This window comes from Mus caroli, unplaced genomic scaffold (genome assembly GCF_978045245.1).
Source record: "Mus caroli unplaced genomic scaffold, Mus_caroli_1 scaffold_4, whole genome shotgun sequence".
Taxonomy (NCBI): Eukaryota; Metazoa; Chordata; class Mammalia; order Rodentia; family Muridae; genus Mus; species Mus caroli.
Genome location: NW_028227259.1, coordinates 89,681,067 through 89,707,888, shown reverse-complemented (window position 1 = coordinate 89,707,888; position 26,822 = coordinate 89,681,067). Strand labels below are relative to the sequence as shown.

The 26,822-nt window shown below is 36.9% G+C and overlaps 1 protein-coding gene and 1 pseudogene across 3 annotated transcripts in view; both read left to right on the top strand.

Annotated features, from left to right (window-relative positions):
- The window catches only part of LOC110295249 (UDP-glucuronosyltransferase 2B17-like), a 37,629-nt gene extending 32,970 nt beyond the window's left edge, over positions 1-4,659 (top strand). For 2 of the 3 annotated variants that reach the window (XM_085836819.1, XM_085836818.1), the window contains exon 7: positions 3,995-4,081. Coding sequence is in view for 1 of the 3 variants with exons in the window: in XM_085836817.1 (XP_085692943.1) it covers positions 3,995-4,274 (280 nt within the window). In the remaining 2 variants the exon portion in view is untranslated. Of the gene's footprint in view, positions 1-3,994 lie in introns of all 3 variants that reach the window. The other variant, XM_085836817.1, reaches the window with a different exon arrangement.
- Positions 4,660-13,499: 8,840 nt separating this feature from the next.
- Positions 13,500-18,775, top strand: LOC110294878 (UDP-glucuronosyltransferase 2B7-like; annotated as a pseudogene).
- The last annotated feature ends 8,047 nt before the right edge of the window (positions 18,776-26,822 follow it).

Genomic DNA, 26,822 nt, shown 5'->3' with positions numbered 1-26,822 from the left:
GTCCAGGATCTTCTGGCTTTCATAGTCTCTGGTGAGAAGTCTCGTGAAATACTAATAGGTTTGTCTTTATGTGTTACTTGACCTTTTTCCCTTACTGCTCTTAATATTCTATCTTTATTTAATGCATTTGTTGTTCTGATTATTATGTGTCAGGAAGAATTTCTTCTCTGGTTCAGTCTATTTGGAGTTCTGTAGGCTTCTTGTATGTTCATGGGCATCTCTTTCTTTAGGATAGGGAAGTTCTCTTCTATAATTTTTTTGAAGATATTTACTGGTCCTTTAAGTTGAAAATCTTCAGTCTCATCTATACCTATTATCCTTGGGTTTGGTTTTCTCATTGTGTCCTAGATTTCCTGGATATTTTGTTTTAGGATCTTTTTGCATTTTGCATTTTCTTTGATTGTTGTGTCCATGTTCTCTATTGAATCTTCTGCACCTGAGATTCTCTCTTTCATCTCTTGTAGTCTGTTGCTGATGCTGGTATCTATGGTTCCTGATTTCTTTTCTAGGATTTCTGTCCCCAGAGTTGTCTCCCTTTGAGTTTTCTTTATTGTTTCTACTTCCCTTTTTAGATCTTGGGTTGTTTTGTTCAATTCCATCAACTGTTTGGTTGTGTTTTTCTGTAATTCTTTAAGGGATTTTTGTGCTTCTTCTTTAAGGACTTTTACCTGTTTAATAGTGTTCTCTTGTATTTCTTTAAGTGAATTATTAATGCCCTTCTTAAAATCCTGTTCCAGCATCATGAGATATGATTTTAAATCTGAATCTTGCCTTTTGGGTGTGTTGGAGTATCCAGGACTTGCTATGATGGGAGTATTGGGTTCTAATGATGCTGAGTGGTGTTTTCTGTTAGTAAGATTCTTACATTCACCTTTAACTATATGGTAATCTCTGCTGTTAGATGTTATAGCTGTCTCTGGATGGAGCTTGTTCCTCCTGTAATTCTGTTAGCTTCTGTCAGCACTCCTTGGAGTCCAACTCTCTCCTGAGTTCCAGTGGTCAGAATACTCTCTGCAGGCAAGGTCTCCTCTTGCAGGAAAGGTACATAGAGTTCTGACACTCAGATCCACCTCCTGGCTGAAGATTAAGGCCCGAAGGGACCCTGTCCAAGAAGCTCTGTTCCTTCTGTGGCCTGCCTACTCTCCTGCACAAAGTGGTCTCTGAGAGACCCAGGATACAAGATGGCTCTCTCACCTGAGGCCCCGGGGTCAGAGCCCTCTCTGTAGGCTGACTCTCCTCAGTGATCCTAAGATGCTGGGTGTGCTAGGATGCCTGTGGTGTGGAGAGTCCTCTGGGGACTATGGGACTGTCCACAGAGTTTGTGCCCAAGGTGGCCCACCGGAACCAACCCCAGCCACTGTTTGGGTGGGATTTCTGTGTTCCTGTTCCTGCTGGCACTGGCCTCTCCTGGTTGTTTTGGAACAGGTGTTGTGTTCCACTCACCAGTGATCCTAAGTTCCTGGGTGTGCTAAGATTCCTGCAGTGTGGAGAGTCCTCTGGGGACTGTGGTACCATCCATGAGTTCGAGTCCAAGGTGGCCTGGAGCTGGTACCGACTAGAATGGACCCCAGCCACTGGTTGGGTGGGTTTCTTGTGTCCCTGTTCCTGCTGTATTAGCCTTTGTTTATGGAACGGATAATTGAGTCTGTTGGTGTAGAGATATACTAAAGATGACTAATTGGTAGCTCCTGTTATTTTCGTTGTTGGATATGGTATTATGTGTGCATTAATCCCTTCTCTTGTGTTTGTTGTGAGATGATTAAATTCTTATGTTTTCTTATATATAGTTACCTTCCTTTTATTAGAGTATTGCTTCTAGTATGACTGTATTAGTAAAAAGATATTGTTTGAATTTGGTTTTTGTCACGGAATATCTTTGTTTCTCTATCTATAGTGATTGAGGATTTTTCCAGGTACAGTTGTCTGGGCTGACATTTGTGGTCTCTAAGTGTCTGCCTGGCATCTGTCAGGGTTCTTCTTGCTTTTAGCATCTCTTTTGAGAAGTCGCGTATAATTCTGATAGGTCTGATTTTATATGTTACTTAGCCATTTTCCCTTACAGCTTTTTATATTTTTTCTCTGTTCTGAATATTTAATGTTTTGACTACTATGTAGCAGAAGAATTTTCTTTTCTGGTTCAATCTATTTTGTATTCTGTAGGCTTCTTGTATGTTGATGGCCATCTCTTTCTTTTGGTTAGGGAAGTTTTCTCCTATTATTTTGTTGAAGCTGATTTCTGGCACTTTGAACTGGGAATCTTCATACTCTTCTATTCCTATTATTCTTAGGTTTCACCCTTTCATTGTGTCCAAAATTTCCTGGATGTTTTAGGTAGAAACTTTTTACACTTTGTATTTTCTTTAACTAATGTGTCAATATCTTCTATGATATCTGCTATGTCTGAGATTCTCTCCTCCATCTGTTGTATTCTGTTGGTCATGTTTGCATCTTTAGCATCTGATCACTTTCCTAGGTTTTCTATCTCCAGGGTTGCCTCTATTTGTGGTACCATGATTGTTTCTATTTTCTTTTTAAAGTATGGAGTGTTTTGGTAGAATCCTTTACCTGTCTGAATTTATTTTCCTGTATTTCCTTAAGGGATTTTGTTGTGGTGGTGGTTATTGTTTCCTCTTTAAGGGCATCTACCTGCTTGCCTGTGTTTTTCTGTGTTGCTCTAAGGTAGTTCTTTATATCCTCCTGAAAGGCCTCTATCATCTTCATGAGATGGGATTTTCAATTAGAATCTTGCTCTTTAGGTGTGGTAGAATATCCAGGACTTGCTATTGTAGGAGAACTGAGTACTGGTGGTGCCAAATTACATTAGCTTCTATTGCTTACATTCTTGTGCTTGCATTTTGCCATCTGGTTCTTTGATGTTAACTGACCTGGGTGTCTTGGATGAAACGGGCCTCCTTGGAAGCATGTAGAGCTGTGAGACCTGGGTTAGAGCAGGCCTTCTGTGAAGCAGGAGGTGCTGTCTCTTGTTAGGGCAGGCCTTCTATATCCTTGGTTAGAGCAGGCCTCCTGTTTCCTATGTCTCCCGTTAGGTCAGACCTCCTGGGAGACAGGTAGGCTTTGGGGTCCAAGTAGTGACACAATGATCTTTCTTTCTGGTTAAGGCAGAGCTCCTGGGAGGTAGGTAGGTTGTGGGTTCTAAGGAAGTGCAGGCAAGCTGATCCACCATGGGATCAGGTGGAGGTGCAGACCTGAAGTGGGATGGACTCTGGCAGAGCAGCATATATCCCATCTCTTAGGGCTCTGTGGGGGTCCCAGCTGGCATGGTGGGAGTCTTACCTGTGCCCCAGGTTAGGGCAGACCTCCTGTGAGACAGACAGGCTGTGGGATCCTGGAGTCAGGGACAGGGATTCAGATGGTGGTACAGAAACATTCTTACTTTTCAAATGACAATGCTAACGAAAAATGAAGATCATTAATAATAACAATCACAAGAGCAAATGATACATGGCCAGTAAGCATACACAATGAAAAATGATTTTCCACAGAAGCATAAGAACAAATAAATATACTCTCATGTAATAAATAACCTGAGGTAAACTCAAGCCTATCTGCCACACTTGGAAAGGGCACAAAACTATAATCAATGAACACATCTATGCTTTCTAAGAAACTGAGGTCACGAAACTCTTGTTTTCAATAGTGTTTACTCACCATATTCTGACACTAGGTAACTGAGGTTTCATATACTCAAATAAAAATATCTCATTTTAATATTTTTGTCTTTATAGTTTAACTGTCTATAAACTCTAATTTAAAATATTTGACCTTTTCCAACTTTTCTTTTTATATGCTTCCATCTTGTTTACTCAAGAAGTTTAGAAATTCTTACTAACATCTTTTTAGGCATGCATATAGAATATAATTTATTTTTCTTCTAATTTTTATATATCACCTTTACTAATCTCTACAAAAAATTATAACTGTGTGTTTTTCATTCATTCTGTGATTTTCCTAATGACCACTTTATCTCTTACAGCTATAAAGAAAATGCTATGTGGTTGTCAACCATTCACCATGACCAGCCTATGAAGCCCCTGGACAGAGCAGTCTTCTGGATTGAGTTTGTCATGCGCCACAAAAGTGCTAAGCACCTGAGGCCACTTGGACACAACCTCACCTGGTACCAGTACCACTCTCTGGATGTGCTTGGATTCCTGCTTGCTTTTGTGACATTCATTGTAGCCCTCATTGTAAAGTGTTTCTTGTTTGTTTACCGATTCTTTGTAAAGAAAGAAAAGAAAATGAAGAATGAGTAGAACTCATTGATTATGCATTACATGAATGAAATTTTACCATCATTCTATGTTATGAACAACCTTTTAAACACTCACTTATCACTTTACAGAAGCATATCTTTTTTGTGGTTTTGTACCATGTAAAAACAAAACACTTATAAGTCTGTGACTACTGATATGTTATCAAAGAATCCTATCATTATTTTAATTTTCAAACTATTAAATGTAAAATAATTTGCATGTGTAGAAACATATGGAAAATAAAAATTTACTTGACAGAGTCTTAAAAATCAGAGTATTATCCTTCCAATATTTGAAAATTTTCGATTTGTCTCTATCTTCAAGACCAACTCTATAGATGTCATACATTTCCAAAATAAAAAAAAAAAAAAAGCTTACTCAAACACTTTAAATGTGTGTGTGTGTGTGTGTGGTTTTCCTGAAGTAGTCTTAATTTTTTGTAGTCTGAGGAAAAGGATGATTTATTTTGGATATTTGTATTAAATAATATGGAGATGTAGAGTCCACAGAAATTATTAGCAAAAATAGAGTTATCAAAATTTCATTCTAAAATAAGTACATGAAATCTATTCATATACTTCAGGTACAAATAATGAATATTCTGAATCGATAGCTATATAGTATGTTTTCACTCTTAAAAGGTAAACAATTGTGGCAAACTAAAACAAGGTTTTTTCTTCCATATGTTATTATAGAAAATGTGGCTTTAAAGTATACTTTCAGGTATTAAATGTTGATAAAGAACAATTTATCAACAATCTGCAATTGGGTAGAGAAAATTTTTTCAAGGCTTTAGTCAACAGTTTGCAAGGTGAAAATTTAAAGCTGATAAAATAAGTTTAAAAACAGGGTTAGAATATGTATTATTTACTATATTGTTGCTGTAATCAAGTGTGCTGACCAAAACCATCTCAAGGGAAAAACAGAACAGTTTATTCTGAGTTGTGTTTACAGGTCCTTGTACTGCTGGGAAGGCAGGGCAGCAGATAGCAAGGGAGAAAGCTCACTCATCACATCTCAACCACATATTGAAAGCAGAGAGAATGAGCAGAGAGTGGGGCTAAGCTATGAACTTTCAAAGCTTGCTGGGGTGATGTACACCATAAGCTGTATATATCACCCCACCCCAATAACTGGAATGGAGGCTCTCCCTAAAGCTGTAGCACATGTGTGGTTATCCATTCCCCAGACAGGGTTGCCTAGTTCCCAGTAATAGAATCAAGCCTCAAATCAATAAAATTAGAAATGAAATACATTATTTTTAATGGCCATTTAAAAAAATTAAAGTAGAATTCATCTTAAAACTTACATTACATTGGAAATAAATCTTTTTTTCAATTTCTTATTAGATATTTTCTTCATTTACATTTCAAATGCTATCCTGAAAGTCCTCTATACCCTTCCCCTGCCCTGTTCCCCTACCCACCCACTCCCACTTCTTGGCACTGGCATTCCCCTGTACTGGGGCATATAAAGTTTGCAAGACCAAGGGGCCTTTCATCCCAATGATGGCCGACTAGGCCATCTTCTGCTATATATGCAGCTAGAGACACAAGCCCTGTACTTGTACATTTATACAATCTACCAAAATTAAACTAAGATAAAATAAAAAGAAAAACCGTAAGCAGATCCATAATGATCAGTGAGAAAGAACCACTAATAGGAAAATCTCCCATTCATGGTGGAGCCCCTTAAAACATTGATCTCTGGCATGAATCCAGTTGTGGGTTTATTGCAATCATCACCATTTGCTTCAGAGTGTTTCATTTGAGTGAGACTAGATGCTGAACTTATGTATATGTATAAGGATATCTTTTAGAGTGTAGTAGAGAATTATAATGGTGTAGAGAGTGGCAATAATAGGTTCTTTTCTATGTTCCTGACCTCATCAGCCCCAGGCTATATTTCCAGTATCAAGCATGCTGTCTCCTCTGCTAAGGAAGCCTCAGGTGCACTTAGGCAGTTGTTGGCTATTACCAGCTTATGAGAGCCAGTTAGTACACCTAGATAGATACCTTGACATGCTGGTTGTTGTTGTAGATCATAAATGTTGCAGCATGGCTCCTGCATATCTGGCCCAAGGAACATAATGGAGAAGGGATGAAAAGTTCATAAGATATAGAATACCAGCAAATTTCTGTGATATTCTAATAGAAATGGCTACAAAAACAAGACCAAAGAACAGCATTCAATTTCAAGGGGTACACCCCTAGACCAAAAATTGATGTGAGTTTAGTGGCTGTAGTTTCTTCTTGAATACCTAACTACATTCTAAATATTGATCTTTATATCTACCATAAAGTCTCAGGAACATAACTGCCTCAACATGAGTGGTCAAACACAATACACATACTAGCATGTATGAAAAACTGTACAATGTCATTTTAAACTTTTCCAATTTTGTCCTTAATTTTTATGTTTTATCTTTAGGACAACTCTTATTTGTCATACAATAACTGAAACCTCAACTTTCCATCGGTATTTCTTCCTGTTATCCACCTCCAGAATATTTCTAATATCGTTGTCTTAAATGAGAATTGAGTCCAAGTAACAGCAGGGCACATTTAGCAAATTAAAAATACCTGAAGATGCACATTTAGCCATTAAACACTTTCCTTTTGCAAACACCAAGCAAATATTTCCTCTGCTTGGGTATTTATTTACACCTCTCCTGCTCCTGTTTCCTCTCCTACCTTGTGGTTTTACAAAACATGAGACTTAAAAAAAAAAAAGAGGTTGTAATTTAGCAAGAATCTTGACATATTACCAAAATGGACTTGACCTGAGGCAATACTCACTGCAAACCTGAAAATGTAGAAAAGCAAGCAAGTCCAGAGATTCTAATCTCCACATCAGTTCAGTAATTGTAGTTCCCAATGACAAACAGTTTCACAAATATCTTTTAATCCTCACCAAAGTCTGAAGAACATGATTTTCTCTTGTCTTTTTAAGATAAAGCATTTTGTCTTGAATGCCCTCTCTTTCTACATTTATAACATTTGCTCTCTTCTTTCTACCTGGACTCTCTCTCCATTCTTGTCCTGTTTGAAGTTTTTGCTTGAGGATTTGAGCCCTGAGTTCCTCCATACCCTCACTCGCTGTTCCCTTTTAATTTCTTATAATGACCTGTTGGGACTCTCTCAATGACTTTTAATTTTCTATCCTTACAGCCTTATGGAGCTTTTATCATTAGGATATTCTGTAAGAGGTTGTCATACCCTGTCATTGTTTATTGGTCCTTCTTTCTTTAGGTCTGTATCCCCAGTTGTAGAGTAAGCTTACTTGAGGGCAATCTGAAGAAAATTTATTCTTATTGCTAGCAGATGTTTTATACTTCCCCTTATCTAAGAAGAAGCCTAACTTCTTATGTATCGCTATCACATCTTTGATAGCAAGTGTTAATATCCCACCTGGAATCCTATTTTATAATATATGATGTTCTGTTTCATATATGCCATATGACATCCTAAGTCCTGACTATCATATGTCATATGAAATCCTGAATATCTTATGCCATATGAAGTCATCCTCCAGAATAGCCCTCTTAGGACTCATGGGGAGGTTTCTTGCACTCTACTCAAATCCCTTGTGCAGTCTTGGGCCAGGCCCCTCAGGGGAGACTGGAAGCACAGACTGTGCAACCCCACTTACTTGGAGTTTGATTACAAGTCTCATTCACAGACACACAACCTCTATGATGTCCAAACCATCAAATCAGTACTAAGACTTGAGTATTTTCCATTGTCAGTATAAAATTGAATCAGCATGGTTTTATAATATCAGAGCTTCACTACTTCATGCTGGGAAAGGTGTGGCAGAGGAGAACAGCTCTGGTTCTGATGGCCACCAGCAAAGTGAATTTCTGCATTATCTTCTTTTTGACTTCTGTTTCATTTATACTCCCAGTCCAATAAATGATGTCTCCAAATTCAGCTGTGAGCATTCCTTTCCTTTAGTCACTTATCCCTTGAAATATCTATGAGTATAATTTGCTGGTTTCTTGGGCACTTCTCAGTCTGATCAAATTAATAATCAAGATTAAACATTAAGCCCCACAAGTCTATCTCTCATCAATTTAACATTAAACACATATTAAACTATAATGTGCTACCCCTAAGCATTGTGGAATATCACTTTAATGATGTAAATGGATCCAGTTGTTCTCCAACACCATCCATAGTTTCAACAGTTTCAGCATTATTCAAAACAAATGTTGAAGACTCTTCTGAGACTCAGGGAACAACCTTGGCTTTGAAGTTGTATTTTTAAAAAGGATAAATCTTGCAATACTACTCACACATATTCAGTTTCATCTTACCTCAGAAGTTAATATTGGGGTCTGAGAGTTGTTAGACTGCATAAACTCACAAACTTCCAAGATACAATGACAGAATTGCCTAAAAGTGGAGTTACTGATGGTTGTGCAGTTTGAACTATGATGTTCTGTTTCATATATGCCATATGACATCCAGAGGAACTTTGGTCCTCTGGAAAAATCAGCAGTGCTTATAGCAGTAATTGCTATAGCCCCATAGTACTTGTTTATCTTATGTTTATGGGAATTTGGCCTGCATGTCTGGTATCTAGTACCCACCCACCAATGACAGGAGAGGGGGTCAGCTGCATTGGAACTGGAATAACAGATGTTTATGAGCCACTAGGTGGGTACTGGGAGTTGTAGTTTAGGTCTTTTGGGGATAAAGGCCAGTAATCTTAACTTCTGAGACTTCTGCCCAGCATGATATTACATTTATTAAAAATGTATGTGTTGACAAGTACGATGTCAATTTAAACATTATAATAACATTGCAGATAGGCATATAGAATGACTAAATGATGCCCTCTAGCTATGTGTTTTGCTAGCATAACTCCTAAAAGCAATGTGATACATACCACCAAACTTTAGTTGGTTTAGTGAATGAATATGATACAATCTAGAAAATATTATAAAGCTCTGATTTGTCTCATATAGTATATGCTTGATACACAATCTGAATCATGTATGTATTGCTTATATATTGGAAAAGTTTGTTCATATGTTTCTAAAAGAGATACTCAGAGGGAAAGGTGGATGAGACGCACCAGTGATGAGTCCAATCATGTACCAAGCCAAATGTTTTTAGAGACAGATAAAATCAGTCTGTTCATGGAATTATACTGATATTTTTGTCTGAATAAAAAAGATGTAAAAGAAAGCAGCAAGTAATTTTTAGAAAAAAATAAAATCAAGCATGTAATAAAATTTATTGCAGTACCAAAATGCACATCATATTTTAGGATACTGCAAGATAGCGTACCATAAAGCTTCAATCTGTGGCAATTCTAATAGAGTAAATATGGTAAAAATGATAAGTGTTTTGATCTGGTGTAATATTGGACACTGCATTTTAACATAGATTTGAAAGTAAAACTGTTGATCTGGTGTTTCTAGAGCTAGCTGGAAAATTTTTTGTTGAGCCATGCTAATAGGTACTAACCTTTAGATTACAGCCATAGTGATATGATAAGATTTAATATCATCACTGTTAACTCCATTTTATTACATTTTGTTTCTGATTAGACCCAACAGTCTGAGAAATTGAGATGGTTTAATAAGGCAGCACAATTATGAAAGGTGCACCTTAGGATATGTAAAAACCATGGCTTCTATTCTGTGCTTGCATTTTATTGTATATGTGTTATCTGATCCTCATATATCAAGATGTCACTATCACTTCTCAATAACCTGAGTTTTCTGTGTATTAATGTGTGCTTATAAAACTTCCTACCTTACTTAATCCAAGTTTTAACATAAAGAAAACAATAAAATATTTCAGGATATGAAAAATTCCCTTGTTATTCCTCATAGTTTTGTTAAATTTTTTCATTTTATATGGGCAAAATATTATTATAAATCTATACAAGGGATATCCTTATTTGATGGTTTGTACTTCATACCTAAAATTATTTAACAAAGCAATATAACATCTTCCTAATAATGAAGAGAATGGTGTTAAGTGATATTGAAGAGATAATACAAAAATTTCCCATATTCTTTAATACTTTGTGGCAACCTATGTTTTCTGCTAAACAATATAAATCTCATGGTAATTACATGACCTGTAACCATAGTGTGAATCCATATGCCAACAGAATGAGATGTAACCATATATGTTATCCACATGAGTTCCAATCTGTAGGTATAGCTCACCAGCTCAAATCCCAAGTAATGTGAATATGGCCACCAGATCTGAAAGGCTATGAGAAGTTTTACATTTTCAGATGCTATCTGCCTTGGAATCACTTCTCTTTGGTCTTATATAAGCACCTAAATTTTGGTTGAGCTAATTTTATATAAAATACAAAAAAATAAAATGGTCTTCAATGTCAACAATATTTATGGTACATTTATCAAAACTGACTACATGTTAGACTTTATACTCAAAAGATTCTCCAATAGAGGTATAGGACTAGACTAGGAACTTTAAGTCAAATTTTATTTTATTTTTTGTAAATAAAGAAAGACATACATTAAAACATGTACAGAGGATTCTTTATAAATAAGGAAAAAAGAGGATCTCTTTAAAATAAAACTGCTTATTTTATTTTAAAAATAAATAAGTGCTAGATGAAATAAACAGAATTGTCTATAAACCTGAAGGTGGGAGAAAAACCTTGATCATTTAAGCTCACAGAAATCACAAAACTTACATATGTATATTTTGTTAAGGAAAGGAAATGAGTCCTGGTGCAAGTCATAAAGTCAGAACCCTAAAATGTCAGAGAAGTAGATGAGTGGGTGTATTTATTACACAGAATTGGATCACAATTATCCCTTCCATACTGCTTCCTTAAACTTAACTCTTGGAGTATAAATATTTTCAAGCTCTTATTAGTATTCTCCTCCTATTTATAATGGTAATATTAGTTTTTTGATGTATGCCCTTAAGAGGTCAGAAGTTGCTAAGTGGAGGGAGCATTTTAATGTTTACTGAATAGTCAATACCACACAAGCAAGCACCACAAGAAAGGTACTCACTGAGAATCTACTTTGTTAATTATGGGTGTCTATGAGAGAGGGAGAGAGGGAGGGAGGGAGGGAGAGAGAGAGAGAGAAAGAGAGAGAGAGAGAAAGAGAGAGAGAGAGAAAGAGAGAGAGAGAGAGAGAGAGAGAGAGAGAGAGAGAGAGAGAGAAGAGAGAGAGAGAGAGAGAGAGAGAGAGAGAGAGAGAGAGAGAGAGAGAGAGAGAGAGAGAGAGAGAGAGAGAAGGCAGGCCTGAAAGTAAGTAGTTCGTCAAATCTTTAGCTTAGTTGAGTTAATTACATGACAGGGTAACTGTATACACATATACAATAAAATGCAAGGATAAGATACAAAGCATTGTTTTAACATATCCTAAGACCTAACTCTTCATAACAGTACTTCTAAACATTAAGCTATCTCTTCTTCACAGACTGTTAGCTCTAATCAAAAATCATCATTTATTGGACTGGGAGTATAAATGAAACAGAAGTCAAAAAGAAGATAATGCAGAAATTCACTTTGCTGGTGGCCATCAGAACCAGAGCTGTTCTCCTCTGCCACACCTTTCCCAGCATGAAGTAGTGAAGCTCTGATATTATAAAACCATGCTGATTCAATTTTATACTGACAATGGAAAATACTCAAGTCTTAGTACTGATTTGATGGTTTGGACATCATAGAGGTTGTGTGTCTGTGAATGAGACTTGTAATCAAACTCCAAGTAAGTGGGGTTGCACAGTCTGTGCTTCCAGACATATGACATATGATAGTCAGGACTTAGGATGTCATATGGCATATATGAAACAGAACATCATATATTATAAAATAGGATTCCAGGTGGGATATTAACACTTGCCATCAAAGATGTGATAGCGATAGATAATTGTGGAGTTACACTGATGGTATTAAATCTTATAATATCACTACGTTTACCTTTCGCCATCTGGTAATCTCTGGAGTTAGTTGATTTAGTTGTCTCTGGTTAGAGCTTGTTCCTCTTGTGATTCTGTTAGTCTCTATCAGCAGATCTGGGGGACTAGCTCTTTCCTCTGCGTTTCAGAGGTCAGAGCACTCTCTGCAGGCAAGCTCTCCTCTTACAGCGAAGGTGCACAGATATCTGGCCTTCGGACTGGCCTCCTGGCAGAAGATGAAGGCCCTAAACAGGGCCTGTCCCAGAAGTTGTTAGCTTCTGTAGTCCACACTCTCACCTGCACAGACTAGTCTCAGAGGGATCTGGGAACCAAGATGGCGCCCCCAGGTGCTCTGGCAAAGCCCTCCTGGGTGGGGCGGACACCTCTCCTCTGGCAGGGAAGTTGCTCAGGTTCTGGAGCCCAAAATGGGGTCTGCCTCAGAAGCTGTATTCTAGAGACCTTTGGGGGTGGCTACTGACTCCACATCCAGGTGACCTGGTGCTGGCACCTACCGGAAGGGATTTACAAATATTATTTCATTTAATAGTTTTATATCACTGCCATTTACATTAAGTCATTGGTCACAGAATGTTTAGATGGAAATGAGGAAGTCATATTCTCTATAGTGTTGTGAGCTGACCCACAGCTCACATGGACAGGGTACACCTGAGTGGCAGGCCGGGGCTGAAAGAGCAGGAAACTAGGTGGTCGAGAGGAGAATGGAGCTAAGTCAAGATTCCTGATCAAAGCTCAAATGTTTAATGGCAAATGAGCTTATAAAGGGGGTGAGGGAAGGCCCATTCCCACCTATTCATTTTTGGAGCCCAGCTGCAGGTGATGATGTGCAGGATAGGTTGTAGTCTCTGGAGATGTAGTCTCCAGAATAGCTCAGTGGCCTCCCAGCAGGTAGCAGTATCTTGAAGGGGAACAGCAGCAGTGGCTAAATAATAGAGTGATCTAGGGTGGAAGGCTCCACCCTAGATAATCTCCTTAGTGACAGCAAAGTCAGGATCTGGCTCAGCCTGCTTCAGGCTAGGGGAGGTTACACTATAAGTTACAAATAAATGTCAATAAGTATTACAATTTTCAGATCACATCATATGATGTACATATTATAATTTTATTTTTGGAACATTTGTTGCTCAAAGATGTGAATATACATAGTGATGTTCCCCAGGAACATGGAATGATTAAGACAGCAAGGATTGTCTTGACTGTGCTTGACCACTGGTACTTATCATTCCTATAATACTTCAATAGCTTCATGTTCTCTTGATTTTTGGCAGTAAAGCATTCTCTATCTTCACAGGAAATGGAGGAGTTTGCACAGAGCTCAGGAGAACATGGTGTGGTGGTGTTTTCTCTGGGGTTGATGATCAGGAACATAACACAAGAAAGGAGCCAACACAATTGCATCAGCCCTGGCACAAATTCCACAAAAGGTAAAATGGTGCCCCAGTGGGAGACCAAGTTATCTACTGAGTTTATGAAAGTGTAGAAAGATCTAATTATAGAATGCTCCTTTATTTTATTTTTATGGCTCTCTCTTCATAAGGTAAATAAACATAATTTACCACAGCTGAATTTAATCCATCATGCCAATCATGCAGATGAATGTGGACAAAGGTAACAAAGTCATGGTCAGGTTAATGGCCAATGTAAATATCTACAGTCTGTGAGGTTATTCCCAGGATGGTAAAGACAGACAACTCAACTGATTTGCCATCATGGCACCTTTCTAGAAACTTCTGAACAGAGAGTTTAGTGGATATGGAATACTTGAAAAAATTAATAATAAATAATAATTTTTAAAAATGCTAAACTCCTTTAAAATAACATTGGAAAAGTGAATATAAACTATGGGATTACTTAATTTGACATGAAATTAAAACTGGAAAATTAGAAGTATTATAGTAAATAAGCATAAACTTATCTTAAATACATGCATGTTTCAGTAACTCTTTCAAGTGTGCATATAACTGCACATGGCAAATCATGATAACATTCAACCTAATTAAATATACAGAGAAAAACAGATAATGTCTCAGGTTTTTTATTGTTTTTACTGACTCTTCCTGACCACACCTATGCTATAAAAGGCATTTTTAGTTAAGCTGTGACTAACTTCTAAAATAGTATATTTTAATTTGAATCCTAACATAAAATATTGTCTACTAGATTTGAGGGCAAGAAATCAGACACCTTAGGACCCAATACTCGGGTGTTCAAGTGGATGCCCCAGAATGACCTTCTTGGAAAGATTCTGAGAATCAATTACTGAAAACACAAATCACAGAATCAATGGGTTCATATGGACTCAGAGACTGAGCTAATAATCAGAGAGCCAGCATGGGCCGAACCTGGGCCCTCTGAATATGTTATAGATGTGTACCTTGTTTTTGTGGGACTCCTAACAGGAAGCAGGGGCTGTTTCTCCCTACAGGTCTTGTTTAGAAGTTCCAATACTATGAAAATCCTTAGAGAAGAGGTGTCCAAGTAAGTTTCACCTCAATACCTTCAGGCCCTATGTCTGAGGTGTATTATTATTATGCCTTCAGCAATGAGGTCTTATTTTCAAGCTCTGAGAGGCAAAGAGGAAAGTATATATTATTTGAAGAAAGTCCTGGACACCCCCCCACACACACACACACCCCTCAGGCAAGCCAACAACCATCCACACTACCTCTGTGACCCAAAAACATAAAGTGAAGTTTCCCTTCCCTGACACAGGATTTTTAGTTAAAACTCTGTAGTTCCTGAGAGCAGCAGTATCACCTCACTTCACAAAACTCCATCCAAATTACACACACACACACACACACACACACACACACAGAGAGAGAGAGAGAGAGAGAGAGAGAGAGAGAGAGAGAGAGAGAGAGAGAGAAATAGACAGAGGCAGAGAGAGAGACAGAGAGACAGAGAGACAGAGACAGAGAGAGACAGAGACAGAGAGACAAAGACAGAGACAGAGACACAGTCAGACAGACAGAGTGACAGACAGATGGATAGACAGATGAGTGCACAGGCAGGTGGACAGGCAGGCAGGCAGGCAGGCAGAGATAGAAAGACACAGAGTATGTGTATGTACTAATAAGCAAGCCAATTATTGTTATTTCCCTATTTATTTCTCAAGCATCTTTAGTTGCATTCTTTACCTTGGGAGGGGAGAAGGGTAAGGAAAGAAAGAGAAAAGTAATGAGTGGTACAAAGAACATATGAACTCTTTATGTCAACAAGTAATAACAAACACATGGTATTCTCAGCATTCATTTCTTCCATACAATATATACTTTGTGTGTTCAACTGATAATCATTTTCTATCACAAACCACATACCAGGACACATACCACATCAGTCATTCATCCCTCATACTTCTTCCATAAACCCTAGCTCCACAATAAAGAAAACCTAAGATACAGAAATCTCACTTACTCTCCTATGCACTTAGGTACTTCTTGCTCTGAGATATTAAAGCAATTTGGGCAAGTCAACTTAATTTTTATATTAAAACTTCCCAGCCTCTTTGAGCACTTTATTATATATGTATATTTAAGACTTTTAGTGAGAATCTTTTCTGATGTCCTTCTGATCTTAGGTCATCCAAAAAATAAAGCTTTTGTAAGTCATGGTGGAGCCAAGGGCATCTATGAGTCAATCCATCATGGGATCCTCATGTTTGGCATCCCTTTATTTGCAAAACAACATGACAACCTTGCTCACATGGTGGCCCAAGGAGCAACTGTTCCAGTAGACTTTCATACAATGTCCAGTTCAGATTTGCTCAATGCACTGAAGTCAGTCATCAATAACCCTTCATGAGTATAATAGTGAATTTATTTATTTGGGTTGTATTGGAATCCAGAACTTTACACATGCATACTGAGCAGGTATTCTATCAATGCGCTGTCACAAGCTCATTTATTACAGATAATTTCTCATGGGAAGATCCAAGGAGCAACAATAAACCTGAATAAAGAAATAATGATGAGGACAAAAAAACTGTATTAGACAGCAAGGGAATGTCAATGTGGTTTTTTTTTCCATTATTTTTGTATTAGAGTTTAAATTTAACTTAACATATTTCTCTTTCATCATGCAAAGCTCTGGAATACCAAAATTGTACCAATATCCCAGAACAAACGCCTCTCAGTTGTATTATTTTAAAAATGTCAGAGTTTTAGGGAAACTCAGATTATAGAAATTGCATATATATATATATATATATATATATATATATATATATATGAATGAAGATAGCTACCAGCAACCATTTTTCTTTTTCTTTAAAATGTCTCCTAAAATTTGAGTTTGTTAACCAGCAAGTTAACAATAATTTCTAATTCCAATTACATTTAATGCTTCCAATTTTATCTTTGCCAATATTTTGATTCCATCATTGATCTATGCTAAAAAAAATAGAGCTTTTGATTTTTACTCAATAGCATGGGCAAAAACTGATTCTACGTATAAATAGTGCACATCCTTAGGTTTTAAGTTGTGGTTACCTTTTAAGAAGATTGTAAAATTTTTAAAAATCACTTTGAAAGAAAGAACTTAGCACATTACTGTGTATTACACACAATAATGATTTACTTTCCAAATTGCTTCAGAGCATGCATTTAGTTAAATTATGCTTCCTTGTCATATAATTACATTCACCACAAATATTATGCATATATTTCATGCATTAAAACACAGACATTTGTTTAGAAGTATATTGGTGATAAATAAGTAACATACAAGTTTTTAAATCAAGTTAATTCAATTTAAGTAGATTTTAATCATTCCAATATGCACTTTGTGAAACAAATTTTCTTGTTACAGCTTTCACAAAAATATTTTTTCCTTTTTTCTTGGTTATTTTATTTTTTTACATTTCAAATGTTATCCCCACTTCCTGGTTTCCCCTCTGCTAGCCCCCTATCTCATCTCCACTCTTCTTGATGGTCAAATATAATATATATATATTTGTGTGTGTGTGTCTATATTTCTAATATTTAATAGACATGATTATGGCACTGGAAAATGGAGATGAGTTCTTAAATAGGCAATATATTTTGACGGCTTATGACACATTGAATTAGTCTTCAGTAAAGTATACATCATCCTTGTCATAGGCCTCACCTCCTATATAACAATATATTATTACTGCTGCCTTTGTCTCAAAAAAACAGTCTTCTCTGTGCATTTTATGGCTTACTTTCTTGACTGTATTATAAATAGCAAGAAGTGAAGTTGCATCTATTGTCATTAGTTCTGTGTTATGATACAGTACATTAAGCTTTAAACTTGATGATCAATGTCTATAAATAAGCCCCTTTCCTATATCTACAGGTGTGTTATCATATCATCACTATAATCAAATATCTCTTCAATGTTTCACTGTAAAATATTAAGCATTCTCAATATTAAAAATCACAACACAGAAAAGTACAAACAGTAATAGCAAGAATTTACTTACTGAGCAGTGGTGGCACACGCCTTTAATTCCAGCACTTGGGAGGCAGAGGCAGTCAGATTTCTCAGTCCAAGGCCAGCTGGGTCTACAGAGTGAGTCCAAGAATAGCCAGGGCTATACAAAGAAACCTTGCCAAAAAAAAAAAAAAAAAAAGAATTAAAGAATGTACTCTGATTCCACTTTACAGCAAGACTAACTTGAAGTATGTAAAGAGCCAAAACATTTTACATTTTTAGTAATAAAGGAAAATATAGTTTATTATTTACATTGAACAACTCACAACTACAAGGAGATATTTATAAAAAGACAAAAGAGTCAGCAAAGGAACAATTATTGCACATCTATATTTATAATTAATAACCATGTATAAATGACTGGTACAAATTCCTCATAAATTCTAACTCCTTATCCATTCTGTCCAGAAATGCACCACAGTGGAAATGGCATGGATTCGCAATGCATTTGCAAATTTTTTCTACTACTGTTCTGAACTCTTTACACCAGCTCCATTAGTAAATGGCTTTCTGCTTGACTCATACTTCTAAACCTCAAAACTGGCTCATTTTGATTTTGTTTATTTTGCTTTCGGGCCTTAACTGATTCCAATCTCTTATTTATGTATATTTGTTTTCTTCCTAGCATTTCTCTTTATATATTCAAGTCTGTGTGTTGAAGTAGTTCTAGCTTATATATTATTTAATAAGATCTTGATTGTGATAAGTGACCACAATCATTTTTCTTATGCTTTCATGTAGTCATCTTTATGATATGCATAACTTTATATACATATATTTTCATGGTCATTCTGTAAGGGAATGTCCATTGTATTTTCCTTTAGCTATAAAGAGAATGCTATGTGGTTGTCAACCATTCACCATGACCAGCCTATGAAGCCCCTGGACAGAGCAGTCTTCTGGATTGAGTTTGTCATGTGTCACAAAGAGGCCAAGCACCTGAGACCACTCACACACAACCTCACCTGGTACCAGTGCCACTCTCTGGATGTGATTGGATTCCCACTTGCCTGTGTGGTGGCCATTGCTTTTCTTGGTGTAAAATGCTGTCTGTTTGTTTACTGATTTTTTTTGGAAAGATGGGAAAGAATAAAAGGGACTAGTGCTCTTTAAGAAGGAAGGCTCTGATCTGTGGCCCTGATGAGGAAGACTATTCGATTCCATGCTAGCACTGTGTATCAGATGCTTGTTGTTTCAGGAGGCATTGGGCTACTTGATTTACCTATATATTTTACTTCGTGTGTTACGGTATTAACCATTTTAAATCTTTATCTTCTTATACAAGTTGTTTTCATGTTGATTTATCAATGTAATAATGATGAGAATGATGATAACCACTGAAACACCAACTTGTTTATGAGAGAAAAATAGGAAGTTTGAAGTTTTTATTGTAAATGTTCAGATTTTATTTTTTAAATGAAATTGAAAAAATGGACTATCAGTGTCTGTCAAAAACAAAAAGGAAAAAATAACATGATATATTTCTAAAGTGATAAGGGAAAATAAATAAATAAATAAATAAACAGACAGAAGACAGATAGATGGTTGATAGATAGATAGATAGATAGATAGATAGATAGATAGATAGATAGATAGATAGATAGATAGAGATTGCTCTAAAAACTGACAGGGCAAGTTTTATTGAAACTACCACAGTAAAGGAAAGCTGGTGGGTTCATAACACATACACAGTCACAGACCACCAATAACAACAAAGCAATAACAATGAATACAAAATAAAGTTTAAAGAACACTAAAACATGAGGAGAGGGGAATTAAAGAAACGGGAATTTAAAAAGAAGTTTTAGAGTAAGTGAAGAAAAATTGCTTAAATGTCCCAGCAATGGAAAAAAAAAAAAAAAAAAAACAGCGTGCGCGTGGTGCAGTTCACAGTTTCACAGAAGTACAGATGCATGCACATCAACATTACAAGTTAAATTCCTTTTAAAGACAGAGTCCATAGCAAAATACAAGTGGAATCCAGAATAAGTTGATCTAGTCTAGTGCAAGTGCTATCCGCTACATGGTAAAAATACATGTTTTTGTTTTTCTTTTTATTTATGTATTTGTCAATTGTTTGTTTTTACATCCCAAATTCTGTCTCCTTCCTGGCCCTTCTCTCACAGATTTTCTCCCTCTATCCCCTCCTCTTCTTCTCTGAGAGGGTAAACAAAATACTTTAAGAATTTATATTTATTTATTACATGAACTCAAGATGTTTCCTAATACATTTCCCACTGAAAACTAGATCATCCAATAAAATTTTTGTTGGAAAAAAGAAAGACATTTTTAACCACATGACAGACACCTTGAATATCCTTTTCATTGAACGGTCCTGTGCCCTTGGTCAGTGTGAAACTGCACAACAGAAGATGGCCTGCAGTGCTCAGAATACTAGCTGAGTACATCATGCTCAATGCAGTGTGCTTGGTGTAGTTAAACATTTCCTTCCTGTGGCAACAAGGTGGTTTATGTCTTTTCCTTACTCATTTAGCAAGTCATTTCTAGCTGCTGTGATACCCTGGAGAAGTAAGGAAAAACGCAAACTTAGAGTACACTTTCCCATTAGAAACAGAGATTAATAGTTGTGGAAAGAATGAGAATTAAGATTGAATGGGAAATTTTGGTATCATAGCATAGTATCTGTGCTAGAGATAATATCTTAAATAGTAAATGGTTCTCAAGATCTGACCTGCAATATCTAAAATTTAGAATTTTTATACTCATAGTATAGTCTGCAAAGCAGAACACAGAAGAAAGAATCCAACTGTACAGCATTTATTTTGCTCAGTAAAACATAGAGTTGGGATGGGAGATATAACTATCACTTTTGATACATGGAAAAGATTTCTACAGTGCTCTTTAGTGCAAAACTTGAATATGATTATTAATGAGATCAGCTGTGATAATGAGGTAGGAAATAAATAACCCATCTTTAAACTACGTTTTTCAGAGAGCTCTCAGCCTATTGTAAATGGAGACCTTGAATCTTGGCCAGTCAGAGTTTGCCAATTGTCCCTGTTTACTCTGCACCAATTATATTGTTTGACTTTGCTCAGGGCAAGACGCCTTTTGTAATGGCCTTGTCTAGCTATGTGCTCATCTGTGGTTAATGATCTCCAGGGCATAGAGAAGACTTCCAAACAGTATTCTGAAAGTGTTAATTTTAGGATTTTTCCAAAAAGACTCAGACATGATTTTTTTCAGGAAATACATAAAATGAATCATAATGCAGAAAGTCCCCAAGAATGCAACTCGCAGAGACCAAGACCCAAAAGAGATAGAAAGACAGTGATTGCAGCATCAGCTCAGCTTTGCTGGAACTGTGACAAGCAGCTGTGCTGGCTTTAGGACTCTGGCTGTTCCCAGTGGATGTGCCTGTGCCACACCAGAAACATGGAGTCCTTTTGGCACATACTCAGAGCAGTATGACTGGGTGATATTATGACAGACATAATTTTAGCTTTCCGAGAGTTCTCAATGATGATTTCAAGAATGATGACACTGGTGTGGATCCCACTAACATTAAATGTGGCTTCCCTTTCCCCCACATCCTCACCAGTATTTGTTGCCAGTCATTTTCCTCATCTTAGTGATTCTCTCTGGAGTAAGATAAAAATGTAAAATAGTTTAATGTGTATTTTTCTACTTTTAAGGACAATGAACACTTTGAGATATTTTTACTTCATCATTTGAGAACTCTCTGTGTGGCAATATATTATAATGAAAATATCTCTCAAAAAAATAAACTGCTACTTTTTTATAACTTTAGTCTAGAGTTAATAATACCATTTGATGTCACTTAAGGCTTATGATTGATAGCCTGCTTTATTCTCAGCCTGTTTGTTTAACTTGTCTTCATGCAATCAAGTTTTACAGTAAAATCTTAAGTATAGCCGTGATCTTAAATTATATACTTTTCCATGGCTCTGACTCAAAATTCTGAATGTGTACATGCATGTGTCTTAGTTTGGGATTTTATTGCTGTGAAGTAACAACAGACCATGGCATCTCTTATAAAAGAAAATTTTAATTGGGGTTAGTTTATACCTACAGTAGGTTTATCATCATGGCTGTCAGAATGGTGGCATCCATGCAGACATGGTGCTGGAGAGGTAACTGAGAGTCTACAACTGGATCTGCAGGAAGAAGCAGTGAGCCACAAGGCCTACTTTGAGCTTCTGAAACCTCAGAGCCCACTTCCCAATGACACACTTCCTCCAACAAGGCCACACCTTCTAATAGTGGCATTCCTTATGAGCCTATGGGGTTCATTTTCTTTCAAATCACCACAGTCATGACAATAAATGTTGAAAACAACAAATATGTTGAAAAAAAACCTTATGGAACAAAGATCTATTTTAAATGCTAGAAACAACATTCCAATAATACTCAATAGAGTTTTTCATTTGTTTGTTTGGTTGGTTGTTACATTGGTCATTTGAGGTCAGGTAGAATCAGTAAGAATTTCTGTGAAAGGTCCCTCATTCTTTTTCCCATGTGATGCTTTCTAAGATGTTAATAATTATGGAGCAAAATTCCTTTTTTAGAAACACAAAAAAAAAATTCACAAGCACAGAAACATGGACAGATTCACACACAAAAAATTGAGATAAGCAAAGATAAATATATTTCATCACATATGATAAAATGATTCTTTCATTTAGTGTAATTATTAAATCTTACACAGAAAGAAATATAGGAAAATATGTGCATGGGAGGATAAATTTTACACACTGTGGAAATTTTAATTACATATTAAGTACTTCAAGTTTAAATATCACCCAAAATTGCTTCAAAACTGACTTTATAATATTCCAAGTGTGTCATCTACTACAAGTGGTTTAATATGGAAAGCTGTGAATTTTCATATGTTACATGGGCAAAAATCATATAAATGTATTCATATATAAAATTTCTTGGCAGCATTATATTTCTTTTAAATATAATGAATATGTTAAATAGAAACAATGCTTAAAGACAGAAATATAACCATAACTACAGGGGGGGCAACTAAACAATCATTAGTTTATTTTTGAAGGTGGCTCATGAAGCTTAGTCGTCAACATGAGAGTGGACAACTGTTAAGTGAGAATTTCCTTCACTAATTTACAGAATGAATTAATAGGAGTTAAGAATCGATAATACAAATGTGCTAACTGAAAGACAGCCTCTTAATACTCTTTAATCATAAAACCCAATATTTAATATATAACACAGAAACATTTTTCAATAATTTACTTTTTATTCACTTTACATACTCATCACAGACCCTATCCCTACCTTACGAATCCCTCCCATTTATCCCCTTTTTCCCTGAGGAGAAGGGGAAGTCCCCCTTGGGTACCACTGGACCCTGGGACATCTACTCCCAGCAGGAACATCCTCTCCTGCTGAGGTCTAAACAGGCACTCCAGACTGGCAACAGAGTCAGAGACAGCTCCCATTCCAATTGTTATGGGATCCACATGAAGGCCAAGCTCTGCATCTGCTACAGATGTGTAGGGGGCCTAGGTTTAGCCTCTCCATGATCTATGAGTGGTGGTCAGTCTCTGTGAGCTCCCATGGACCCAGGTTATTTGACTCTGTAGACCTTATTGTGTTCTTGATGTCTCCAGTTCAAGCAATTCTATCCCCCAAGACCCCCATGATGTTTGGCTATGGGTCTCTGCATCTTTTTTCACCAGTTGCTGTATGAAGCCTCTCAGGAGACAATTTTGCTAGGCCCCTGTCTACAAGCAGAGCAGAGTATCATTAGTAGTGTCTGGGGTTCTCACTCTCAAATGGGCTGGGTCTCAAGTTAGGGCAGTCTTTGGTTGGCTATTCTTCAGTCCCAGCTCCATCTATATCCCTGCATATCTTGTAGGCAGGACAATTTTGTGGGTTGAAGGTTTTATGGGTAGTTTGATATCCCCTTCCTCCACTTGATGTCTTGTCTGGCAAAAGGAAGTGACCATTTCTGAGATTCTATCATACATCCATCAGAATGGTTAAGATCAAAAACGCAAGTGACAGCACATGCTAAAAAGGCTGTGGAGCAAGGGGAGCACTCTTACTTTGCTGGTAGGAGTACAAACTTGTGCAACCACTTAGGAAATCAATTTGGTGGTTTCTCAATAAATTTGGAATAGTTCTACTGTAGAACCCAGCTATCCTATTTCTGGCCATATACCCAAAGGATGTCCCACCATACCACAGTGACACTTGCTTAACTATATTCATAGTAGCTTTATTTGTAATAGCCACAAACTTGAAACAACCTAGATGCCCCTCAATTGAAAAAAGAAATGTGGTACATCTACACAATGGAATACTATTTCACTTTTAAAAACAAAGACATCATGAAATTTGTAGGCAACTGGATGAAACTTGTGAATATCATCCTGAGTTACCAGACCCAGACCCAGAAAGACACATGTGGTATGTACTCACTTAAAAGTGAGTAATAACCATAAAGTGCAAGACAAACATGCTACAATCCACAGACCCAGATAAACTAGGTAATAAGGAGGGGAAATGTGTGAATCTTACTCAAAATGCAAAATAAAATAGTCATGGGGTGGATGCAAAGAGGGAACTGAGTGGGAAAGGGGGTATAGAGGGGAATGGGACTGGTGACCAGGTGTGAGTGGACAGAGGTGGAGAGGTGGGGAGAGTGCTGGGGGTGAGAATAGAAATCTATAAGGAACATCTCTGGACCAAGTTGTAACTCTGGGATGGGGAGGCTCCAGGAAATCTATGGGGGAGACCTTAGCTCAAAAAAAAAAAAAAAAAAAAAAAAAAAAAAAAAAACTCAACATATTCTTAAAACCAACAAGAACTAGAAACATTACTGAAGACTAATGAAGACTGAACTTTAGAACAAACGTGTCTTCCCCAGTGTCACTGAAAGTCTTCTAGTGATGAAACATTCAGCTGTCAGGAAAAAAGTAAAATGTCTACATTTTTGATTCAGTTCAACAAAATGATACCTAAAGGATACACAAAATATCAATATTTCATCTGTTAGCACCCCAAGTATTATTGTCTCCTTGGGTATTTGGGAATGTACAGATAATTATAAGTGGGAGTGTAGTGTTCTTAGAAACAGTCATTGAACAAGAGATAGAGAATAGGAAGTGTGGCAGAGATGAGTTTAGTTAGTCAGTGATTCTCCATTTTGGTGGTAAACATTCACCTGATGTCCCAATATGTGAGCCATCTTAATGTTTTACAAAACATTTTGTGGGATTTTTGTTCCATCTGTACTTACCTCCATCCTGGTTAGAAAGGACCAATATAGTTTGGCTCATTTGTATCTTTCATATGCAGCAATTCTCTGTGTCCACTCACAAGCCAGCACTTTGGTGGCCAAGTATTAGTTGCCTCAATTATGTTGTCCTAAATACAAGGTTTGTGAAAATAAGAGATTTAAGTAGACAATCGCTACTTAAGGACCTGAATAATCATCTTCTTATGTTAATGACATATTCACATGCTTTTGTTTACATCCTATACTCATGTCAAGTGAGGTATTTTTTCTGTTGGGTCTCTTTTTGTATGAAGTTAGAATAAGGTTGGCTTTGCTCAAGCTGCTGAGTCACAGTGACATTTCTAATAGTCACACTCTGAGAAAGGAGGTCAACTAAGGTTTGATAAAACGGTAATAATTAACCATAAATTCTATGTTAGATAAGGTGAGACCTGGGAATGATTAATTAATAATAGCAAATAAATGCAGATTGCAAGCATTAAAGCAGTTGTCTTTTTCCATCGCCATTGGTTACAAGTAGCCGAAGTTCAATCATGCTTAATTCTTTCTGGTTGCTGTTAAAAGCATAAAACCACTGCACTGTACAATACCCATCAAGTTCATCAATCATTTGGTTTACAAACAAAATCTGACCAGATAGAGCAATTCCCAATTTTTTGAAGATCTGACATTTTGATTTCCCTAATGGGTGCACAAGTGTCTACTACCAGCAATAGAAGAGTATTTCTCCCTTATCGTTCATCCTTGCCAGCAGGAGCCGTCATTTGTTATTGATCCTAGCCATTTTGACAAGTTTAACACAGAATATCAAAATCGTTTTGATTTGGATTTCCCAGGTGGCTAAGTATGTTGAAATTTTAAGTGTTTCTCAGCCATGGTGAGTTTCCTCTATTGAGAATTCTCTAGGTACACATGTACCCGATTTTTAATTGGGTTATTTGGGTTTAGGATACCTAGTTTCCTTAGTTCTTGATATATTTTGGATATTAGTGACCTATCAAAATGTGGAGTAGGCAAAAATCTTTTCATTCTGTAGACTGCTGCTTTATCCAAATGATGGTGTTCTTTGCCTTGAAGAATCTTTTTAGTTTCCTGAAGTCCCACTTATTTTTTTATTTATTCTAGATTTTTTTTTTATTTCTGGGGATTGTAATATAATTACAACATTTCTTCCTTTCCTTTCCTCTCTCCAAACTCTTTCATATAAACACTCGCTCCATTGTCCCTCTTTCCTGTCCCCCTCACACAGTCCCTAGCCCCTTCCCCTATCCCCTTCTCCTCTGAGAGGGTGGAGAGCCCCTGGGTATGCCCCACCCTTTCACATCAAGGTAATCTTTGATCTTTGTACCTGCACTATCACTGTTCTGTTCAGAACATTGTCTCCTGTGCCAAAGAGTTCAAGCTTATTCTCTAATGTCTCTCCTGTCAGATTCAGTGTGTTCAGTTTTATGTTGAATTCTCTGGCCCACTTGGACTTGAGTTTTGTGCAAGGTGATAAGTTTGGATCTATTTACATTTTTCTACATGCGAACATCCAGTTTGACAAGCACTATTTGTTAAAGATATTGTCTTTCCACTGTATATTCCTGGTTTCATTATCAGGTGTCCATTTTCTGTGGACCTGATAGTTATGGCTACCCACAGGGAGTCCAGGTAAAATGTATTTCTGGGAATGTGGATCTAACACTTAGAAGAAAGGGCAGTTAGTCTAGGAGTCTGAAGAGTTTCGCAGGAAGAAGGAGAGTAGATTGGGATCTGGTTATTTAGTCTGTTTAGAATGATAGGAGACTGTGATGAGAAATCATTGCAGAAGGTCTGATATATTGGGGGATTGGAACTGGAGGGGCAGAAAGAGAGGTGAAGATCTGCAGTCAGCCTCCTATCAGCTTCCTTGGCAGGAGTGGCACT